Source organism: Boleophthalmus pectinirostris, unplaced genomic scaffold, assembly GCF_026225935.1.
Source record: "Boleophthalmus pectinirostris isolate CB_2022bp ecotype Guang Dong unplaced genomic scaffold, ASM2622593v1 HiC_scaffold_12, whole genome shotgun sequence".
Lineage (NCBI taxonomy): Eukaryota > Metazoa > Chordata > Actinopteri > Gobiiformes > Gobiidae > Boleophthalmus > Boleophthalmus pectinirostris.
The window spans coordinates 57,636-80,276 of NW_026571018.1; the positions used below are offsets into that span (position 1 = coordinate 57,636).

At 39.1% G+C, this 22,641-nt stretch overlaps 1 protein-coding gene across 5 annotated transcripts in view; it reads left to right on the plus strand.

Annotated features, from left to right (window-relative positions):
* larp1 (La ribonucleoprotein 1, translational regulator) overlaps positions 1-22,641 on the plus strand; it is a 91,283-nt gene that overhangs the window by 23,567 nt on the left and 45,075 nt on the right. For all 5 annotated transcript variants that reach the window (XM_055148850.1, XM_055148851.1, XM_020928980.2 and 2 more), the window contains exon 2: positions 15,032-15,096. In XM_055148850.1, coding sequence (XP_055004825.1) covers positions 15,032-15,096 — 65 coding nt within the window. The remainder of the gene's footprint in view (positions 1-15,031; positions 15,097-22,641) is intronic.

Below are 22,641 nucleotides of genomic sequence, written 5' to 3' on the forward strand. Positions count from 1 at the left end.
TCCTAGTACATATCTTGATTCTCAAAAAAAAATAAATTAGGGTCTACTACTCCTACAAGTAGGTTTAAAAAGGGACTAAAAATGGTACGCCATGGAAATGAATTATTATTATTTTTTTCATTTTTAAGTTCATATTAAATGACAAGGAGTTGAGATACCAAACTTTTGATAGACGTTATTTGAACACAGAGTAGAGGAGTTCAAGCCTACAAAATTTCAGTCCTCTATGTGTGATACTTATGGAGATATCGACCTGTGAAAACCACCGAGAAAAAATTATGCGATTTTGGGCCTGTAAATGGACACCTACTCCCCTCACTAAATGAGCTGTAACTTGAAAAGTAATGATCGAAAATCACTAAAACTTCACAGGGTTGGTACATGATAGTAAAGGACCAGCTGGTAATTTTTTCAACATTTTTAAAAAAACATGATGCGTGAGATTTTCTGGGAATTTGGTGAAATGGCATGGAATGACCCAATATTTAGTAAAGAGTTCATCAGTTAAAAAAGATTGCTGTAATAGATTTGCTTTTCTCTGCACAAATATTTAAACTTATATGCCTTTTTTTTTTTTTCCTGGCCCCTTTGGGATTAAAGTAGGTTGAATATGGTCCCCAGACCAAAATGAGTTTGGATCTACAACAAGGGTGTCAATCTCCTGTCTCATCTCGTCTTATAGAAATTGTGTCTCGTCCCATCCCTACCTGAGTATCATTAAGAAGTTGCAGATAGGATATACAATACGATACTCAATACGTACAATACGATACATTGTTTGATAAAGTACACTTAGGCTAAGATTTGATACAGTATATTTCAAATCAATTCAATATGGTTCAGTAAAAAAATTCTAAATCATGGCTCTGATACCAAGTCTTTGAACAAACTTAATGGTTTAATAAAGTTAATATCAAAAGCACCTATTTTACTCATCAAAGTAATTGTATATGGGTAAAAATGTATAGCATAAACAAGTTTCCTTTCTCAGGCAACAGAATTGTATCTGTTCACAAAGTAATTTAGTAAGATGTATAAAAAAATACTCTTGGCATTATATCGATACAGCAGCCCATGATATCAGTATTGTATTGTCAAATGAAATGGTACGATATAGATATTTCGATATTTTTACACACCCCATTCCAGAAGATGCTTGTACAGATCTAAACTACATGATTAGTAGTTTTTTGCATGCGGTCAGACCGAAGATATTGTGGTTTGTGGAGGAAATTATGGTACAAAAATAATTGTTGCCTTTGCGCTTTGCTAATTGCTTCTGGTCAAATTGCAATTTCTATTTGATTGTGATTAACCATGCAGCACTATTAATATCCCTGTTATCTTGCCCATGTGATGTCCCTTCATCATGTGTTGAAATTAAACGAGTGGGTGGCTCTGTGAGGAGAGGGCTTCTGTAGTATTCTCCATATTTGGTTCCTAAGGCTGCTCTGACGACACTGACACGTGCTCTGCTCTTCACAGAATGGGGATTTCCTTTTACAGCTAAATTCAGACTCTACTCTGGTCAGACAGTTATGAAGCAAAAATTAATACACGACCAGTCAAAATTTTGGACCTCTTTCAATGTGTTTTTATTAGGGCTGGGCAAAAATAAAAAATATTAATCGCATTAATCTCATGAGTTCGAGTGCGATTAATAGCAATTAATCGCATGTTATACGCAAAACCAATTAATGAATTAAAAAGTAGCGTATAGTGCACTTGTATTGGAAATGTAAATCAAAGACCCATACTTTTGTTGTGCAAACAGCATTTCTTTCAAAAGGGAACCCTCAGAGCCTTAAAGGAAAAGAAAAAATATTGACATTTTTGTACTACTAATATATTTTTTCAATATTTTTTATTCAGTGAGTACTACTAAGTGAGTAACACTACTACTAGTAATAATTTCTAGATCATTGTCATAAACTTGGACTAATATTTCTTGGGAAACAAAGGATTAATATAATGGAATAGAAATGGACCAATCACATTCCAGTGGTATCTGGGTAAATCTGTGACTCCCCCTGTAGGCATTAAAGTAAACTAAAGAAGCACCTGCAGGGCCTTCGGTGGCTGGAATGAAGTTTGAGATTGACAGTTGTCTTAGCCAATCATATTTCATTGAGTTATTGGTGCCATCATATCACGAAATCTTCACGAAAACCCTGTGATAGCATTATGTAAGCGAGCAACGAAAACCGTACTGGACACCTCTATTCGGACGCCTCAGGAGTGTCTGGAAGGAGAACAAAGAGAAAGAGCCGTGAACCAGAACCAGGGCTCTGCGGGCCGCGTCAAACTTAAAGAAATGCTCGTGGTGGACTTTTTCAAAATAAAAGCCAGTGAGCAACAGATGTTTACAATAAAAAAACAAAAAACAAAACTACATTAACCGCTTTAAAATAATTGTCAGCGATAATTAATTAATTAGGTAAATGCAAAATTAACGTGTTAAAGTGCCCGGCCCTTTTTAAAGCTTTTTTTTTTTTAAACTACTTTTACATTTTCACACAGAGGACAAATGAAGCATCACATATGGAATTATGTAGTAAAGTAAAAAAAAAAAGTTTAATGACTAATATTTTTTTTTCTTTTTAAAAAAATATATTTAATATGCAGATCTTCAAAGTAGCCACCCTTTGTTTGTGTCAAAATATTTGAGGGAAAAAATAAAAAATAAAATTGCTACAATGTTTACTAGTGCCATTTACATTTACTTTCCCTAAAAGTAAAGGGGAATAATTAAGACACTGCCAGTCAAAGGTTTGGACATACCATCTCATTCAAACATTCATAATGCTCATCTAGATTTCGAGAAATGTTATTAGTTTTATGAAATGTATGTAGTTTATGTAGTGTATTGTTGAAATAGCTCTATAATTTTTATTATAGTGTAATCGTCTGTATTTCACTTGCAATTGGGTCCGGTCAAGCGGTAACGGAGGGAAACAGGGACAGATTTTTGACATTCAAATAGCTTTTATTCAGAAACTAGAGGGACTATTGAAATAAGTAAGGTATCAAAATGTAGGAAAGAGTTAACACTCCAACAGGGTAAAGTTAAACCTGTGATATTCTTTCAAGTTGTTGACAAAAATGTAAAAACTCATGACGGTAACGGAGGGAATGAAATATGCAGAACTTTTTGTGCAATAAATACAAACAGTATTTAGAATTCTGTGACGGAGCCAGTCCGTCTATGATTTTAGGTGGCGTTTTCCCCCCTACACATAACCACGGCCTGCAGTGACGTGCCCGCGCACACACACGCTGATTCATCCCGCACACATGAGTTCACTCCCCATTTCCCCGCTGTTTTATTCATCCACGCCGTATTCACCATTAATGCCTTTTCCTCTTTCCTCTGTTACTAATTCGCCAAGGTTGCACACTTGAGCACGTTAGAAAAAAGTCTCTGTAGTGATTTATTTTTATGTCACTCAGTGGGAGGAGCTGGGGGGGGTATAAAGGGGAGCCGTTTCTGGCTGTCAATCTGTCAGTCTGCCACTGGTTACAGAGCAGGTAATGTCGGTTTGCTGTGCCAGGATCTTAAAGGGGACAGTTAATGTTGAACTAGACCCAGTTTCTTTGTTGTAAATACTTTTGGACATTTTTGCTCACTGTAAATATTTTTGCACTGTTTTGGGGTTTTTTGCACTTTGGACATTGGCACAATAAAATCACCTGTACTTGGAAATTCAATCTTGCCTGACTTTTAAATAGAGCCCCGCCACACATTCAAACAAGCTTTTTTTTCGAGTGATGGGTCAATATGGATTTAAAAAATTTTTTTTAGCCAATATACTGATATCTGATATTAGGCCTGCTGCTGTGGCTTATAACCAATATTTGGCTTTTTAAATGCATAGTAGGGCCCAAAAATATATCTTAAGTGGAAGTAAAGATCATAAATTAACATTTCACTTTTGTTAAAATAACAAAATATATTGGTCTGTGGTATAAAATTATTTTGTATGACTTTGTTACACAAACATCTCTTCTATTTCCATTTCCAATACTTGGTCTCCTACAATTTTTCCTGTTAAGTGCAATGAGTAATGTGGATATTACAAGCCAAACATCAATAAGCAGCTGTTCACGCTTAGTAAATTTGGAATAAACTCAAGTTGCAACACATTTTAAAGCAGATTTTTGCAGCATTACTTTTATTTAAAGACATTCAGAATCAGATTTAGGATTTTTAATGATCCTCATGGGAAATTATTCAGCCACACTTTGCATACACGCGTGCACACACACACTTACAATATTGATTATTATTTATATATTGCTCTCTATCAGAAGCAACTGAAAAAGTCCAAATGGGACCATAATACAGGGAACATGTACTTTGTTTGAAAAAATACTGAATAAATCTCAAGGGAGTTGTTTACAAAAAACTCAACCTCCCATTGGTCCTCTCTCCTGGTGATATGTCTCCCTTAAGGCCTAAACATTACACACAACGTGACCCAAAATAAACCTGATGCCATGTCACTGTATTTCATGAACAGTTTATTTGGTATTTTGGACAGCTGTTACTCTCAAGATGACTCAGTTTTAATCGTGTACTATTACAGCATTAGAGTAAGCTAAATTAGATGACTGTAAGGGATGATCCATTATTTTGTTATGTAATTTATTGTATTATATTTTGTTGAACGCTCTATTAACTAATGCCAATATACTATATGCTTCACCCACAGGTTTGACACTGTTTTTAAACTGGCAGTTTAAACTATCTTTATATAAATAAATTTTTTCCTAGTACTCCATAAATAGTGTTTTTTGCATGAACTCCCCCTGCAGGTGTAGTCTTGTGGGTGCAGTTTGAGTCGGATACATCAAGATATGTTTTTCCACACCTTCAAGAATAACTTTAGTCGAATACAGACCTAGTAATAGTTATAATTAAAAGGCTTCTGTCTGAAAAAGCTGCTTTGAAGCTGTGCACGCATCTGAAAACTCTAACTAGAGGCACTGCTCTCCCTGAAGCTCTTGAGTTGGGCTTTAATCTGAGTTTTAACACAATCTGACCAAAAAGAAAGAACTGACTTATCTGTAACTACAACAGGTGAGTTCTGCTGTTAAAGTAGTTCCTCTCAGATATTTCAGTCACAAGTTTTTCACTTAGTCACTCTCACTTTTTTGTTGAAAATAAAAAGCCTAAACGTGACAGTGGACCCTTGTATTGATCATAGGCTCCCGAGAATGTGTTTAAATCCATTTTGTATTTTTGTGCACAACTTTATCAGGCTGTGTATCAATTCCCAAACCCGATTTACGCCAAGTACATAGTCCCATATTGGTTACACCCAAACAGGATTTCCCTTGGAGCCATGTTGTGTCTGGTCAGATCAATACAAAACATGTTGTCATAAGCTAATGCTAATGTTAGCTCCAGGCAGTGTATGAATAACAGGCAGTGAATGGGCCCTGACAGGAAGGAAGTAGGTTGTAAAGTGAAGATTAAAGACAGGATTCTGTGGCATTTTTACAATGCCCTTAGAGCTGTAAGTTTTGATTTTGCAATTTTTAATATATTTTAACGCCAAAGTAACTACGCTTGTGTTTTGTTTGCTCAGTGCTGGTAATGTAGTGCTTGGCTAATCACATAACATCTCACAATTGTTTTTATACATTTTTGTGGTTGAAGAATTATGAATGAATTATTTTAGTTTTACTGCATCTTTTATTTAAAATTTGAGGCTACGTTTATATGATGACGGTCTGAATAGAAGATGCAAAAGCGGTGTCGTGTCTTCACTTTTTATTCAGCGTTTAGACGAGTGTTTTCGGGAGGAAATCTGCATGCATACGGTGACAGAAATGTGCATGGAATTCGATTGGGTATGCATATTTGGTATCTACCGTATTTTACGTACTATAGGGCGCGCTTAAAAGCCTTTAATTTCATCTAAAAACGACTGCGCGCCTTATAATCCAGAGCTCCTTATATATGAATTTATTTGAGTGTTATAGTACAACTTACTCCATGCAGAGCGGCAACCCCTATTCTGACATACCATCACAACCCTCCACCCCGATATGCCTCCATTCTGACACTTTTTGATGCCCCCATTCCGACACCGATGAACCAGGACCACTCCAGAACTATCTTGGATCATGGACGAGAGAGAGAGAACCGTGATCCCATATAGCAGGGTATTTAGAGCAGAGCTTTACGCACGCTGCTCTGACCTCCCTGCAGGTGAGAGCGGTGGAGATGCTAGGTTAATGAGTGCATAAAAGTCTGCATCTTTAAGTGCGCGCACGAGAAGAAGCGGCTCTGCAGCCGCCTCTTTATAAACTTTTATGAGTTTATAAGACCTAAGGCCTGGGCTAAGGATCAGTATCAACTGTGGTCCAAACTTTCACCAAGCCTGGAATCATCACTGAACTGCCAGGGAACAGTAACGACACTGACTCGACTGTAACTGATTGTACTGGTATATTCCGATAGTAACCGGCATACTGTGGTATGTATACGCAGTGTCCCAGGTACTACAACATAAAGTTGAATGTGCATGCGTCCAAAAGACAAACACACTCTAGTCTTTTCACCGCAACAGTAGCAACATAAATAAAGTGACCAACATAAAAAAAGTGACCAACATAAAGTGACCATACATGAGTGAAATGACTGTAGAATAAAGAGCTGCGCTAAATCTGCACACGTACAATATGCACACTTATGACCTGCATTCGTGTGATCACTGAAAAGCTAAAACATGAACTATCTCCTACGATATATACACACAGAACACACTCACCATCATTAGCACCTCTTCTGTCACAAAAAGAACACACATAATCCACTGAGTCGTGTCGTTTAGTCCGAAAGAAGCTGATCACATCAGCGGCACGTGGAGCGAGCCGTTTTTATCACCGCTAACAGTTTATGCTAATTAGCCATACGGTCTTAAGTTTTGTTTCTGTAAAATGTAAACAAATGTGATCAGAGCTGAATTATATTATCAAACCTGCTGATGTGGCTCTATAGTGGTTATTGTTCATATGTTGTAAAGTTGAGTTTATTTATGCAGAATATTTTAATGAAGAATCTGTTGGGTTTGAGCTGTGCAGTGGATTGTGGGATATTTCATAGCTCCTTACCACTGGTTAAACCTCCTGAGCTTCCTCTGCTAACGGACCTCATGGTTTGTATATTTCCTGGTTTATTAATTTAAATTAAGTTTAATTTTGCATTTGTAAGATTATGTCAAGAAACTGGGATACTCCATTTGTTCATGTACACAGGGATATGAGTGTCCTGGTTTCTCAGTGCGCATGTAAACGCAGTAACCCTATTACTGCAATAACCGGGATATGGCTAATAACCAGGATACTGATGTGCATGTATACGCACTCCATAATGTTAATAACAACTAGCAAGCTAATAAGTCCTTCCTGAATATTAGACAGTAAAGCGCTTTCTAACTGGATGCAGACAGTATACAGACAGAGGATATACTTTGAGGGGCTTTTCTGTCACCTGGTTCTTCCCAGTGGCCTGCCCTGACACAGATCTGACCAGTCCTCCAGTTAAACTGCTCCGAGACCTTTGACTGAGACACATATCTTTTGACCTCAAGAGCTCCTTACAATACATTTGTATGGGGGCTAGTCGTGGAGCCAAATAAAAGATAAAGGTTTGAGTGTCCAAAAAAGCCCTATATAAGTCCAATATTATAATATCATAGTCCTATATAAGTCCATTATTATTATTATTATTATTATTATTATTATTATTATTTAAAAGATGCCTAGGCCATGATGTTTAATAGTGTGGACAATACAACCATGCTAAATATCCAGTGTGCCTTATGGAATGTTGAGAGTAGCCTAACATTCTATTGAGGTTCTCGGCCTGTTGATGGTAAAGAAATCATCACAGATCCATTGATTTTGGTTGGATTTTTATATTTTTTTCTGCGGAATGAGTATACAGTTTGGTGAAAAGAATGGCATATTGGCTGATGTCAAAACTTGGGGGAATAGTTGATTGCCAATGAGGTATATATGAAAATATTGGAAAAAAGTGAAAAAAAACACCTTATTTTTTTGATTAATTATCATTATTTATTTATCATCTTATCATATTGTTTTAAGAATACTTTTTTCACTGAATGTTGTCACCACACATGTTTTTTGCATGTGGAATGCATTTAGTGACAGCTTACCCAACCCACTGAGGATTTCAGGAAATGTTTCATTTTTCAAAGTTTTTTGTCAGAAAATGAAAGTTACATACACTCAAATGGCCACATTTTTTGTGTGCAATATTTCCGGAAGAGCAGACCCTGCAATTATTGGTCCTTAGGGTCACAGTTAACAAAAAAAACAAAAAACAAACTCAAAGTATAGCAGACGATGTCAGGTTCAACCCATTTTTGAGACTTTGGCTCCCCGACTACAAAACACATTTTCCCATATTGGGTACAGGGCATTTCATAAATGTATGTGTTGCTGTTTCGCTACATAAAAAAAAATCCATTGTAAACCTGTCTCTAGCTTATCATAGGGAGCTCATGTGTTTTTCTATAACACACATTTGTCCTTGACGTCAAGCAGGATTTGCCTCTCATCAGACTAAAACTGACTCTGCTTTCACCATGGCTTTTCCAGTGTTACCTTTTCACACAACTGTATGGGGAATTCACTGGTCTGAAGGAAAGATCCAAACAAAATTCACAAATATTGAACGCCTATCATTATTTGTTTGAGTCAGACTCCTTAAAGCAGGGATGTCCAAACTATGGCCCAGGGGCCAAATGCGGCCCTCAGACACATTTTTCTTGGCCCTCAGGCTTCCAGGTGAATTGGCCCAAATTACCTTTCATCAATTAAAATATAATTTTTTACTGCAAGTTTTTTGAAAATCTATGTTGATAAAGCTAATATTTAATATTTAGGATCTTTTATTTGATATTTTAAGGATCTTAGCATGATTAAAGACTGATGGCTCATTCTAACATGTTAAACATGCACACATTTCAATTATTCCCTGTACTGAGCACCAGTCTACTGCCCTCGATCTGCTGCGTCTGTGTTTAGATATGTGGCCCTTGATGAAAAAAGTTTGGACACCCCTGCCTTAAAGGGATAGTTCGGGGTTTTTAACGTTATAAGTCGTTATTACTAATGTAAGTGTTGCGTACACTATTGGCAGCAGCTACGTGGACGTGTGGATGATTCATGTTTCTATTAGTCGTCCATGCTTCAGTCACAGTGTATCAGTGGCTCTATGTTTGCTGTGTACGAGTTTCTAAATGACGTGATGGTGATTGTCGTTCACTCGGTTTCTCACGGCTCCAGCTGTGGCTCCAGCTTCAACTTGTACCACTTCTGTGTCTCTCTTCTCTCTCTCTCTGCCCGTTCTAACTCCATCTGGCGAATTTTGGCATCAGTATATTCAGGTTCATAAAGATCTCCCCTTGGCTTTGTGCTAAAGGCAAAGTCTTTATTGTTGGTGCTGTAATCAGACATGTTGTTGCTAACATTCCGAGCAGTAAACAAAGTGAACCAGGCGCGGCTGTCACCTGGCGGCAGCGCACAGTGATGCGAACGGAGAGAAAATAATTAGAGCCCGACCGATATATCGGCTGGCCGATATTATCGGCCAATATGGGCACCTGGAGACATATCGGCTATCGGCCGATATGCTTGCTGATATGGGCCGATATTTCATGTGGGCATGTTATATCTCATTATAAAGCTTAGACTCTCTACATTATGTTCATTTAATCCAATTTACAGACAGATAAATGTCCTAATATGTGGCTCCGCATCAGTATTTATCTACGGTGTAATTTGTCTGTGTCTGTGTCCGTACTGTCCCTGAACACACCACCAGAGTGACGTCACTTCACTCGCGTGTGTTTGTTTACACCCGCAGCCGTGTGCAACACTGAGATTATATTCTTTTTCGAACAATCGGTTTGAGTCTGGATTAAAAGGACATTTATTAGTGCAGACTTGTGATGTGAGGAGGAGCCTGTGTGAGCGGTGAGTGTTGGAAATACATTGACTTTGAAGCTAGTTTAGCTTTTTGTTAGCGGTTAGCTGCTGTAGCTCCCGCACATAAACAGTCTGTTTTCTATTGGTCTATTGTAAAGTGACTACATTGGCCGTATATTTGTTACTGGACCAGTATTGATATGTAAATGAGCTGTGAATAGACGTGTGAATGATCCACATTTATGCATATAATTAATTACCGCGGTGCGCACGTTTTTACGGCTAAAGGCTAATAGCGATAGTTTACTAGCTAGGAGTTATGGGTCGGTCGCGATCGAAGCGGCTCTTAGATCTGGCTCTTTGAAGCGAACAATGGGAGCCTGCTTCTTATTGGGAGCCGTGTTTTCTCTTTTTCTCACTTTTTCTCTTCATGCCGCATGTAGACCCGTAGTTTGACAGCAGCAGCGGCTGAAAACGAAACTTTCAGAAATCTGCGTGTGCATAGGATAAAAAAAGTGCATATTTGGCTGCAGTTCAGCATAAAATGAATATGCCATTAGGCCAATCTACTGTATGTAAATTTGATGTGAAGAGTCAAAATAACAATAAATGTTGCCTAAATAAACCCAATTTAGAATTCACTAGAGCCAAACCTAAGTTTTTTAATCAATTCAAGATTTACAGTGAATTTTTACATCACTAAATATATCGGCGATTATATCTGCTATCGGCAGCCCCCACTCCCATTATATCAGTTTCATATCGGCCACAACAAAATCCATATCGGTCGGGCTCTAAAAATAATGCCAAGCAATTATGAGATCTGACTTTTTTGAGGACAAAGGTTTTGTGATGCAAATATATCACTCTTTTGAACACATTGTTTTGAGAAGAAAAACGCTTTATTTTAATGTCCCCAGCCAACTTGCCGGACTACTTTCGTCAGCACCAAAACCGGTCAGTATCTCTGCTCACCAGACGCTGTCGGGGGTAACTCAGTGTGGATGCACGACACTGCTGACGGGAATGCCATACAGATTCATGTCAAAAAACCCAAACTATCTCTTTAAAGTTGTCATATTAATTAGAGCCCGACCGATATGGATTTAGCTGTGGCCGATATGAAACTGATATAATGGGAGTTGGAGCTGCCGATAGCCGATATAATCACCGATATATTTAGTGATGTAAAAATTCACTGTAAATGTTGAATTGTTTAAAAAACTTAGGTTTGGCTCTGGTGGATTTTAAATTGGGTTTATTTAGGCAACATTTATTGTTATTCTGCCTCTTTACATAATATTTACAGACAGTAGGTTGGTTTAATGGCATTTTTGCATCACATTCTAGACACTAGTGATGGGTATTCCAGTTCTTTTTAGAGAACCGGCACTTTTGGCTCGGCTCACTAAAAGCTGCTGGTTCTTTTGGCTCCCAAGTGGCTCTTCAGATTGTTTTGTTGCAAGCAGGTCTGAATCAGGACTGAACCAGGTCTAAACCAGGACTGAAAAAGGACTAAACCGGGACTTATTTATTTTATGCTAAACTACAGCCAAATATGCTCCTTTTTTTATCCTATGTAATAAATTACCGTGGCGCGCCCGTATTTACGGCTAAAGGCTAATAGCGATTGTTTCTTTACTAGTTATGGGTCGGTCGCGATCGAAGCGGCTCTTAGAGCCGGCTCTTTGAAGTGAACGACGGGAGCATGTTTCTTATTGGGAGCCGTGTTTTCTCTTTTTCTCACTTTTTCTCTTCAAGCCGCTTGTAGACCCGTAGTTTGACAGCAGCAGCGGCTGAAAACGAAACGTTCAGAAATCTGCGTGTGCATAGGATTTTAAAAAAAAAGTGCATATTTGTCTGTAGTTCAACATAAAATGAATAAACCAGGACTAATCTTGGGCTCGAGTGAGGGAGAGAGATAGAAACCGAGTCCCGACACTCAGACCTGGTTAAGTTCTGGTTTAGTCCTGTTTCACACATGGTTTAAATCTGTTTTAGTCCTGGTTTAGTCCTTTTTCAGTCCTGGTTCAGTTCTGGTTTAGTCCTGCTTGCAACAAAACAATCTCAAGAGTCGCTTGAGAGCCGAAAGAGCCAGCTGCTTTAGTGAGCCGAGCCAAAAGAGCCGGTTCTCCCCCCAAAAAAAACTGGAATACCCATCACTAGTAGCTAGAATGTGATGCAAAAATGCCATTAGGTCAATCTACTGTATGTAAATATGATGTAAAGAGTCAGAATAACAATAAATGTTGCCTAAATAAACCCAATTTAGAATCCACTAGAGCCAAACCTAAGTTTTTTTAAACAATTCAAGATTTACAGTGAATTTTTACATCACTAAATATATCGGCGATTATATCGGCTATTGGCAGCGCCAACTCCCATTATATCAGTTTCATATCGGCCACAACAAAATCCATATCGGTTGGGCTCTACACTGTAGTATAGTGTCCGTGCTGTAGTAAGTACAGCACGGACACTCGACAATGACATAATGTTTGCAGGTAATAATTAATACATTTAAAAAAAAAAAAAAGTGATATTGGATAATTTCTCACGGCACACTTAGTGTGCCGCGGCACAGTGGTTGAGAATCACTGAACTAGACAACTGCTCACATGTCAAAATACCTTTTGACCAGTGCAGTCTCATTGCAAACAAATGATTTCTGTAACTGTCAGAGTTTGCCTCAAAAGGTTGTGCAACAAAATATTAAGTTAAAGGTACCATCATTTTTGTCCAGGTCAGTTTCATTATTTGCTTTTTCTAATGATTCTCTTTGAGCAATGTTTAATTTACATAGGACCATTTTCAGTAATTTTTTATTTATTATTGCTTTTCTTAGTTTCAAGTTATTTCAGGGACCATTGTTGATTTTTCTTTCATTACAAGAGGGGTAACAACAATTTTGAACATATCTGTATACACTATTGTCATGATTAAAATGGATGCATTTCATATAAACTTTGCACAATTAGTGGTTTAACAAAGAAATATTGTTGCTAAAATGTATTTGGTTCTTAAAACAGTGTGTATGAGTATCGTGGGCCGTGTATCGAATTGAATCACGAGCGACCCTGACAACAGGTACTATGTTTACAAAGGGAGATGTCAATTTACCTAATTGTTTTTATTATTTATTATGCCAAACTAATTTCCATATGAAAACAGGTAGCATTAGTTTAGAGACGGTGAGCTAGTGAGTCTATAAATCAAATGAGGTAATGCGTTTGAAACATTTGGCTCCTCAAACCTCTCCTCACCATTTTGAAGCTGCGGTGCTCCTTTTCATTAAACTCATTGATTTTTGACTGTACAAACCTGCTCGCTCATGCTCCGTCAGCAGTAGCAGAGTCGGGGAGGGGCAGGGGGCGGGGGTGGAAGACGCAAATCCTCCATTTTTATTTTTACAGAAAGTGTTTGACAAAGTCAAAGCCAGTCTCTGCTCTGAATGTGCGGTGGAGGCTGGATAACGGTGACATAGCAGGAGCCATGAAAACCACCTTTGTAAACTCACATTAGGGAAGGCAAAGAAGTATGGCCTCAAAATTCTCCCACTGCTTAAATGAGTTTACAGGAACGATCTGCCCTGATTCTTACTATATCAACACATTATTCAGTATATGAGAACTGCATTTTTTTAAATCAACATTTATAATTCATACCAGTTATCTGTACTTTGTTAACTTAGTCTTTTACTGTTCAGGATCAAATAATTAACTCAATGATTTTTGATATTTGAACTTTCACTGATGTCTTATCTTTATTTCCATGATTATTTACACAGTAGATACTCACTGAATTCATCAAAACTATGACAGAGTGTAGTAAACAAAACAATACTCAAATTAACTCAAAACTAGATTTTTAAAAATAGCCTCCCCCCCCCAATGAATGTGAAGGTGTGTAAGTAGAAGATGTAACAATAAACAAAATATCATGATATTGTATCATCAAAAGCCTCACAATAACACCAAGGGTCATCACAATATATTGAATTAAAAGTTTATTTGCTTAAATTATTTGTTATGGTTCAGCAACAGCAAAAAATCTGATAGAACTCCATATATCATGATCCTTTGTTTCAGTCCAGTCTACATGATGAAATAACTGAAATAACACCTTTTAAATCTTAATTGTTTGGCATATGACAAAAAAGTAGCATATTCACAGTTTTGTTACCCTTCACAGAATACTGCAATAAATATCATACCGTGAGATGCATATCGTGAAAATATTGTGAGACATGGTGACATACGGTGTTCCCATATCGGGAAATTACCATTATTGTATTTTGTGTTGTATCATTCCTAACACTAATTCACTATTTGAATTTGTCCCAACCTGAAACATTTATGAACCTGTCATCAAAAATATGGACTAAGATCTTCTGCATGACAGTCAAACTGCTTGCACCATCTGTGTTTTGGTTTGTGTGACCTCCCTTCTGGTTTTGAGGCTGGCTCGCCCTGGCGAACATTCTGATTGGATCCTGCAGCTTCAAAGGTCAGGCTAAGGTTAATTGGTTTTGTGTCTGTCTCAAACACAGTATGTACTTGTGCCTGGGCTATTTTGGTTTTCAGTGGTGTACACCTTTACAGATATTTTAAGAATATTTTTTTAAAGATATAATTTCAAGGCTGAGACATACAAAATTAGGGCTGCAATTTGAATGGTTGCAGTTGTGTTTAGACCTCTATAACCATGTTCTGAAATGTCCTTGTATGTCAGATGCAGTCACCCTCCCTGTGTCTCTTTAAGGTCTTATTCTATGCAAAAGCATGCATATTCTGAAATGCATGGAATTCTTGGATTTGCTCAAAGTTCAAGTTATAGTCTCCTCTTGACAATTATCATGAAATTTGTAAATTTTAACAGACTTGAATCCAGTTTGAAAGGCAGAGGATAAGAACCATCAGAGAAGCGCTTAAGAGTCATTGTTTAAGTTCTCCTTTGCTTCTGTTTTTTCACAACAAAAGTCTTTGAAGTAAATATTTCCAGGGGTGTTTTTTGTTCAAACCCAGTTCTTTTGATTTAATGTCATCTTTTCTCTTTGTTTTCACAGAATCAACTGGCCCAGCCAAAGTGGTGAGAGCCGGAAACCCACCCAAAACCAGGCGGGGAGGAAAGGTGAGCGTGCGCACTTTTAACACCTGAGTTTGTCGAGTAGTATCCATAATCAGTTACTAGTAATCCACATTAAACCTACTATTGAAAAAGATACTCTAGGTTATAAGGATTTCAATGGGACAACAGCAGAAAGTTAGGGAGGTAGCTGAAGATTTGGTACTTTTTGGTATTTCTTTGTAAAAATGCAGATTAAACTCATGATTCACACATTTAATCTTTTTATACAAATTCATTTTTTCCTAGTTCTTCTTTTAAGATTTTTGCACGAACTCCCCCTCCAAGGCATAGTCTTGTGAGTGCAGTTTGGGTCAAATGCATACAAATATGTGATAGTTTTGAGAGCTTTTGCTACGCCTCCTTTTGTCATATACTCGATGTCTTTAGTTGACTATAAGACCAGGGACTGTATCTTGCCCCCAGTCTGGGCCATGACAGAACTGACTGTGTTTGTGTTCCGAATGCTCCGCGCGTGTGTGTGGCCCTCTTATGCACACGCATCGCTGTAAGCCCGTGCACGCGGGCACACATCAACCTCTTCTAGTTTCCTCTGCGTTCGTTTAAGACCAGTGTCTAGCTCATGAACTCTCATCCCACAGCAGACCCGCTGCTTTCTCACTCCCTCTCCCATCTGTCTCGCAGTCCACTCCCACAGACTCACCTCAGGTACAGGTGTCCACCTCTGCTGCTGCTGACCCCTCACATTCTCGTCTCTCAGGTGTCCACTGCATTTGGTCCCACACAGATAGATGTCACGCAGATTATGGAATGCGTTTATAGTCATATAAATTAGGCCCCGACCGATATGGATTTTGCTGCGGCTGATATGATACTGATAAAATAGGAGTTGAAGCTGCCGATAGCCAATATAATCGCCGATATATTTAGTGATGTAAAAATTCACTGTAAATCTTGAATTGTTTAAAAAACTTAGGTTTATCTCTAGTGGATTTTAAATTGGGTTTATTTAGGCAACATTTATTGTTATTCTGCCTCTTTTCATCATATTTACAGAGAGTAGGTCAGCCTAATGGCATTTTTGCATCACATTCTAGCTACTAGTGATGGGTATTCCAGTTCTTTTTAGAGAACTGAACTACAGCCAAACATGCACACGCATATTTCTGAAAGTTTCGTTTTCAGCCGCTGCCTGCTGTCAAACTACCAAGCAGCGCCAGTTAGCCATAGCACGCCTTCAGGTCCGTGGCAGGCAGTCAGATGTTGCTTGTGAACTTGGTGTGTTTCAAAGTGTTATCGGCAGACTTGCATCAAGACTTAGAACTACTGGCAGAGTTGGTGACAGACCCAGGAGTGGAGCCCCATGAGTGACAGACCGCAATGATGACCAGTACCTAAGGACCTATGCGCTCAGACATCGTTATGCATCTGACACAGCTGCAGGCCCGTTTATGAGATGTGAGGGCTACTAGGGTTTCCAGACAAACCATTTGCAATTGACTCCACCGCTTTGGCTTGAATGTTAGACAACCGTTGCAGGTGACTCCACTGACACCAAGACACCGCCATGAACGTTTGCAGTGGGCACAAGACCATGTGACCTGGACCTGCAGCAGTCAGCGTTGCTGAAGAAGGCGAGGTGAGCGATATGCTGAGGTCAAAATGGTCCCCAGGGTTCACTGTGGTGGAGGAGGTGCAACAGTCTGGGCAGGCATCACCAGTCAGCGCAAAACAGATTTGGTTATTGTCGATGGCTCAGTCACTGCACGTTCTTACCTCAGAGACATCACAGAACCCATCATCATTCCCCCATTCCACCAGCACACCTCCAGCTTTCTGTTCATGGATGATAATGCTCTACCACATCGTGCCAGAATTGTCACAGCTCAACTTCAGGAAGTCGGAGTGCCTCATATGGTATGGCCAGTACTGACCCTGACCTGAACCCCATAGAGCACATCTGGGAGCAGCTGAAACAGACTGGATGATCGTACCCCACCCCCACATGACCTGGCAAAACTGCGTGTAGCACTTGTGGAAGAGTGGAACGCATTGCCTCAGAACAACATCATGAGGCTCAGCATGAGACGTCGCTGTCAAGCTGTCATTGCGGCAAATGGTGGAAACACCTGCTACTGCCATTGTTAATTTTTGTTACTGGGGGCTATCCTTGTTATTGTCTAAATCTTTGGGGTAATAAATATTAAACTAATGAAAATGGTGTTTCTTCTCATTCATTATTAGTAATAGCAAAGGGAACTTTTACTTATTTCATTAAAATTCAGACCAAATATGAAATGCACCCTTGTAAATAATATCCCTAACTTATTGTGAATGGTGTATTTACGGCCAATATTGTCACTTTACAATAGACCAATAGAAAACAGTCTGTTTATGTGCGGGAGCTACAGCAGCTAATCGCTAACCAAAACTAGCTTCAAAATTGACACATTTCCAACACTCGGCGCTCACACGGGCTCCTTCTCACATCACAAGTCTGCACTAATAAATGTCCTTTTAATCCAGACTCAAACAGATTGTCTGTAATAAGAATATAATCTAAGTGTTGCACGTGGATCTATGTCTGCGGGTGTAAACAAGTGCACATGAGTGACGTGACTCTGTGGTGTGTTCAGGGACAGTACGGACACACACAGACAAATGACTCCACAGATAAAAACTGATGTGGAGCCACATATTAGGACATTTATCTGTCTGTAAATTGGATTAAATGAACATAATGTAGAGAGTCTAAGATTTATAACAAGGTATAATATGCCCAGGACATGGCCAACCGATGTATCGGTCGGGCCCTAATATAAATGTTTCTGCTGTTACCGTTTTGTGCACACATATGATACGTGCGTCTGCTCCGCTCTCACAGACTTGAGCTGTCAGTGAATGCGCACGCAGAGTCATCACAGCAATAGGACCACAGATAGAGTAAGAAAACACACTTTAGGACATTGCTGTACAGATCAAACCAAACTATAGAGCAGAGCTGAGCCGATACAGGGAGCGGGTGAGGGGCTGTGCTCTGCTGCGGGAGGGCAACTGGACGACTCCCGCACAGCACACCAACATGTTATGGATGTTAAGCATTTATCATCCTAATATATTTCCAAATAAAAGAAGCCTTGAGCATGTTACATGTTGTTTTTCAGTGGACTTGTTTGATACTTATTTTTACGATTCTGGCAATTCACTGAATGCGCCACACCACGCCCTCAGTCTGCTCCACTCCACCTGATATTTAGGCATACACACCTCCTGTTTAGAACTCCACCCCCACACTTGCGTGGGTTTAAGTTTTTCTCATTTTTGTGTGCTATAGTTTACATTTCTCTATTTATATAGGGATAGCCCAGTGAGAGTCCCGGATTTTTTCTTGAGCTCCCTGTTTAGGCAATGCAAGCACACCAAACCAAACAAATGAGTATATTAATCCATATAAAACATTAAAAACAGGAGCAGGTGAGATTATAAACGTTTATCATCAGACTACTCAAATGCACCAATGGCACCAGTGTATCCAGTTTTGCACGTCCTTGAAAAGTCTTCTATTTTTGGAAAGCAAAACAACCAAAAGCTTTTTCCCCATTCCAGTATTGGTTCAGTTCAGGCAGTTTTTAGGGCACAGACAATCATAAGATCTTGTTTTAAAATTTCCCTACACTACACATTCTCAAAAAATGTAACTCGCCAGTATTTTTTCGATCCGAACGTAAAATCATGAGGAAAAAATCTCACAAGATAATTTTTACTACCGTATTTTCCGTACTATAGGGCGCGCTTAAAGCCTTTAATTTCATCCAAAAATGACTGCGCACCTTAATCCAGAGCACCTTATATATGAATTTATTTGAGTGTTATAGTACAACTTACTCCATGCAGAGCGGCAACCCCTATTCTGACACTTTTTGATGCCCCCATTCTGACAAGATGAACCAGGACCACTCCAGGACTATCTTGGATCTTGGACGAGAGAGAGGAGAGAGAGAACCGTGATCCCATATAGCAGGGTATTTAGAGCAGAGCTTTACGCACGCTGCTCTGACCTCCCTGCAGGTGAGAGCGGTGGAGATGCCAGGTTAATGAGTGCGTAAAAGTCCGCATCTTTAAGTGCGCGCACAAGAAAAAGCAGCTCTGCAGCCGCCTCTTTATAAACTTTTATGAGTTTATAAGGGACCCAGGCATTTCTGTGTCCCTATGTAAGGCTCTTCCATGATCAGGTAAAATTCCAATCCTTTAGCCCATATTCATGAAAATATCCAAATTCCTAAATCATTGATCCTTTTAGTGCCCCTATCTGACTGCGAGCTCGGCACTGCTTCATTCTCGCAACATGCTGAGCTTCACAGCGCATTCTCATGCGCCCTAGTCTTTGGTGACAGGTAATGAATGTCTACTGCTCCTGTCCATTCACAAAAATGTCCAAATTGTCACATAATCCAGTTTTTCGTAGTTTGTCTCCTTGGCCGTATCATTGCGCTTTGAGCCAAGTGTGCGTCACCACGCGCCTCCATCTGCAGTGACAGGTAACGCCCGTAACCTCTTCATTCATGAAAGTTGCAAATTCTTACGCATCTGTCCCTTCTAGCCACGCTGCTCGGCTGCACTCGCAGTACCAGGACCTACAGTGGTGCGCCTTCAACAACTGCATAAGATAAAAGTAGTGCTGTCAAGCGATTAAAAAAATTTAGAGATTAATTAATTATGATCTGTAATTAATTAATCTAATTAATCTTTTTAATCTCTTATAAAAATTGCTGAGAAAAGCTTCAATTTGAGGAATTTTCATTTAAATTCATTATTACATTATTGTGATGGATCAAAAGACTGATATAGAACAACAAAAAGTGACTTTATAAAGTAGTTTATTGTTTAACAAACTTCAACAGTTGCAGTCACTTACATTCCACAGTATCATCATTATTATTACTATTACTAATCTGCAGTGTTGGGAAGGTGAAATTTATTCCCCTACAGATTACATATCCCAAAATGTAGTTTGTAACGTAATCCATTAAATTACTTAAAGTGATTAACATAATCTGAATACTTTGGATTACTTGATATTGTCATGCTTTTTAAAACTACATGGATGTACCAACCACATCCTGAAAATTCTTGTTTGTTCTCTTCAAATTGTCTGTTGAGCCCAAGTCACCATGAATAAACAACTGTTTGCTGTAAAGTAGCAAAGACTAGGAACAACAAGACAATAAGATGTTTTATCTGCTTAAAGACAATGAAAAGATCAGTCTTTCCTTAACCATATTAAAAATATTATTGATAGAGAAATGCTTTATATATGAGATAATTGGTTTTAGTCCTGATTTTAGTCCTGGCTTGGACCTTCTTTAATCCTACTTTAGTCCAGGTTTAGCCCTGGACTGGGTTAGTCCTGGTTTTAGTCTTGGTGTTAGTTCTGGTTTAGAGGCGCACAGGAGGAAGCGCGGTCTACGCAGTGTACGCGAGAAAACACGGTCCACACGCGGGGCATGGGAGGACGGCGGTGTACGCTAGAGCCCGACCGATATATCGGCTGGCCGATATTATCGGCCAAAATGGGCACCTGGAGACATATCGGCTATCGGCCGATATGCTTGCTGATATGTGCCGATATTTCACGTGGGCATGTTATACCTCGTTATAAAGCTTAGACTCTCTACATTATGTTCATTTAATCCAATTTACAGACAGATAAATGTCCTAATATGTGGCTCCGCGTGAGTATTTATCTGCGGCGTAATTTGTCTGTGTCCGTACTGTCCCTAAACACACCACCAGAGTGACGTCATTTCACTTGCGTGTGTTTGTTTACACCCGCAACCGTGCGCAACATTGAGATTATATTCTTTTTCGGACAATCGGTTTGAGTCTGGATTAAAAGGACATTTATTAGTGCAGACTTGTGATGTGAGGAGGAGCCTGTGTGAGTAAATGAGCTGTGAATAGATGTGTGAATGATCCACATTTATGCATATAATTAACTACCGCGGTGCGCAGCATTTACGGCTAAAGGCTAATAGTGATAGTTTACTAGGTAGGAGTTATGGGTCGGTCACGATCGAAGCGGCTCTTAGAGCCGGGTCTTTGAAGCGAACAACAGGAGCCTGCTTCTTATTGGGAGCCGTGTTTTCTCTTTTTCTCGCTTTTTCTCTTCATGCCGCATGTAGACCCGTAGTTTGACAGCAGCAGCGGCTGAAAACGAAACTTTCAGAAATCTGCGTGTGCATAGGATAAAAAAAAATTGCATATTTGGCTGCAGTTCAGCATAAAATTAATAAACCAGGACTAATCTTGGGCTTGAGTGCAGGAGAGAGATAGAAACCGAGTCCCGACACTCAGTCCTGGTTCAGTTCTGGTTTAGTCCTGCTTGCAACAAAACAATCTCAAGAGTCGCTTGGGAGCCGAAAGAGCCAGCTGCTTTAGTGAGCCGAGCCAAAAGAGCCGGTTCTCCAAAAAAAAAAAAAAACTGGAATACCCATCACTAGTAGCTAGAATGTGATGCAAAAATGCCATTAGGCCAATCTACTGTATGTAAATATGATGTAAAGAGTCAAAAGAACAATAAATGTTGCCTAAATAAACCCAATTTAGAATCCACTAGAGCCAAACCTAAGTTTTTTAATCAATTCAAGATTTACAGTGAATTTTTACATCACTAAATATATCGGTGATTATATCGGCTATCGGCAGCTCCAACTAACATTATATCGGTTTCATATCGGCTACAACAAAATCCATATCGGTCGGGCTCTAGTGTACGCGCAGTAGCTACGGAAGGAGATGTGTTTGTGTGTGTTTGTATGCGTGTCCCCTCATATCGCAGGTCACTATAGGACAGTAGTGCAGATTTCATGAGCTTATGCAGTTTGTTTTCACCAGTAGCTCCGGTTTGACATTTAACTTGTAGGCGATTTTATATTTGTTATTTTCTTTTATCTCACGTCGGGAGAAGAATTTCCAAGACACAAATTTACCTGTGCACTGCTGCCTCTGTTCTACTGGCTCTTCCACCTCGTCCATTGTGCCTGACATCGCCAACATTAACATGAGGTTTACATCGCTCTTACTGCGCGCGTTCTGTGTGGGTTTCCGGCAATGAGTGGAATTACCGAAATAAAAAAATAAATGTGTTTTTTGTGTTTTTTTGTCTTGTTGTCCCAACAACACATAAACAGATTTTATAATAAGGCAACTCGCATACAGAAACAGTAAAGTTAGAGATTAAAAATGAGATTAATGTGATTAAAAAACATAATGTGCTAAATATGACTGTAATTAATTAATCGCAATTAACGTGATAATTTGACACCCCTAGATAAAAGCATTCTAAATATAATTTAAACATGCTTTCTCTAACAATGAATCTGGTTGTATAGTTGGCAATATGCCAAGGACGGACAAGTCATTCTGCGCTCGTCATCCCAAACTCCAGAAACTGAGTTGTGTAAAGTAGATTCCCAGCCGTCAACCCTGGGATCGTGCGCCAGAGTTATATTTAGAATGCTCTTATCTTATCCAGTTGTTGAAGGCGCACCACTGTGTGTAAAGGCCCTGGGACTGCGAATGCAGCCGAGC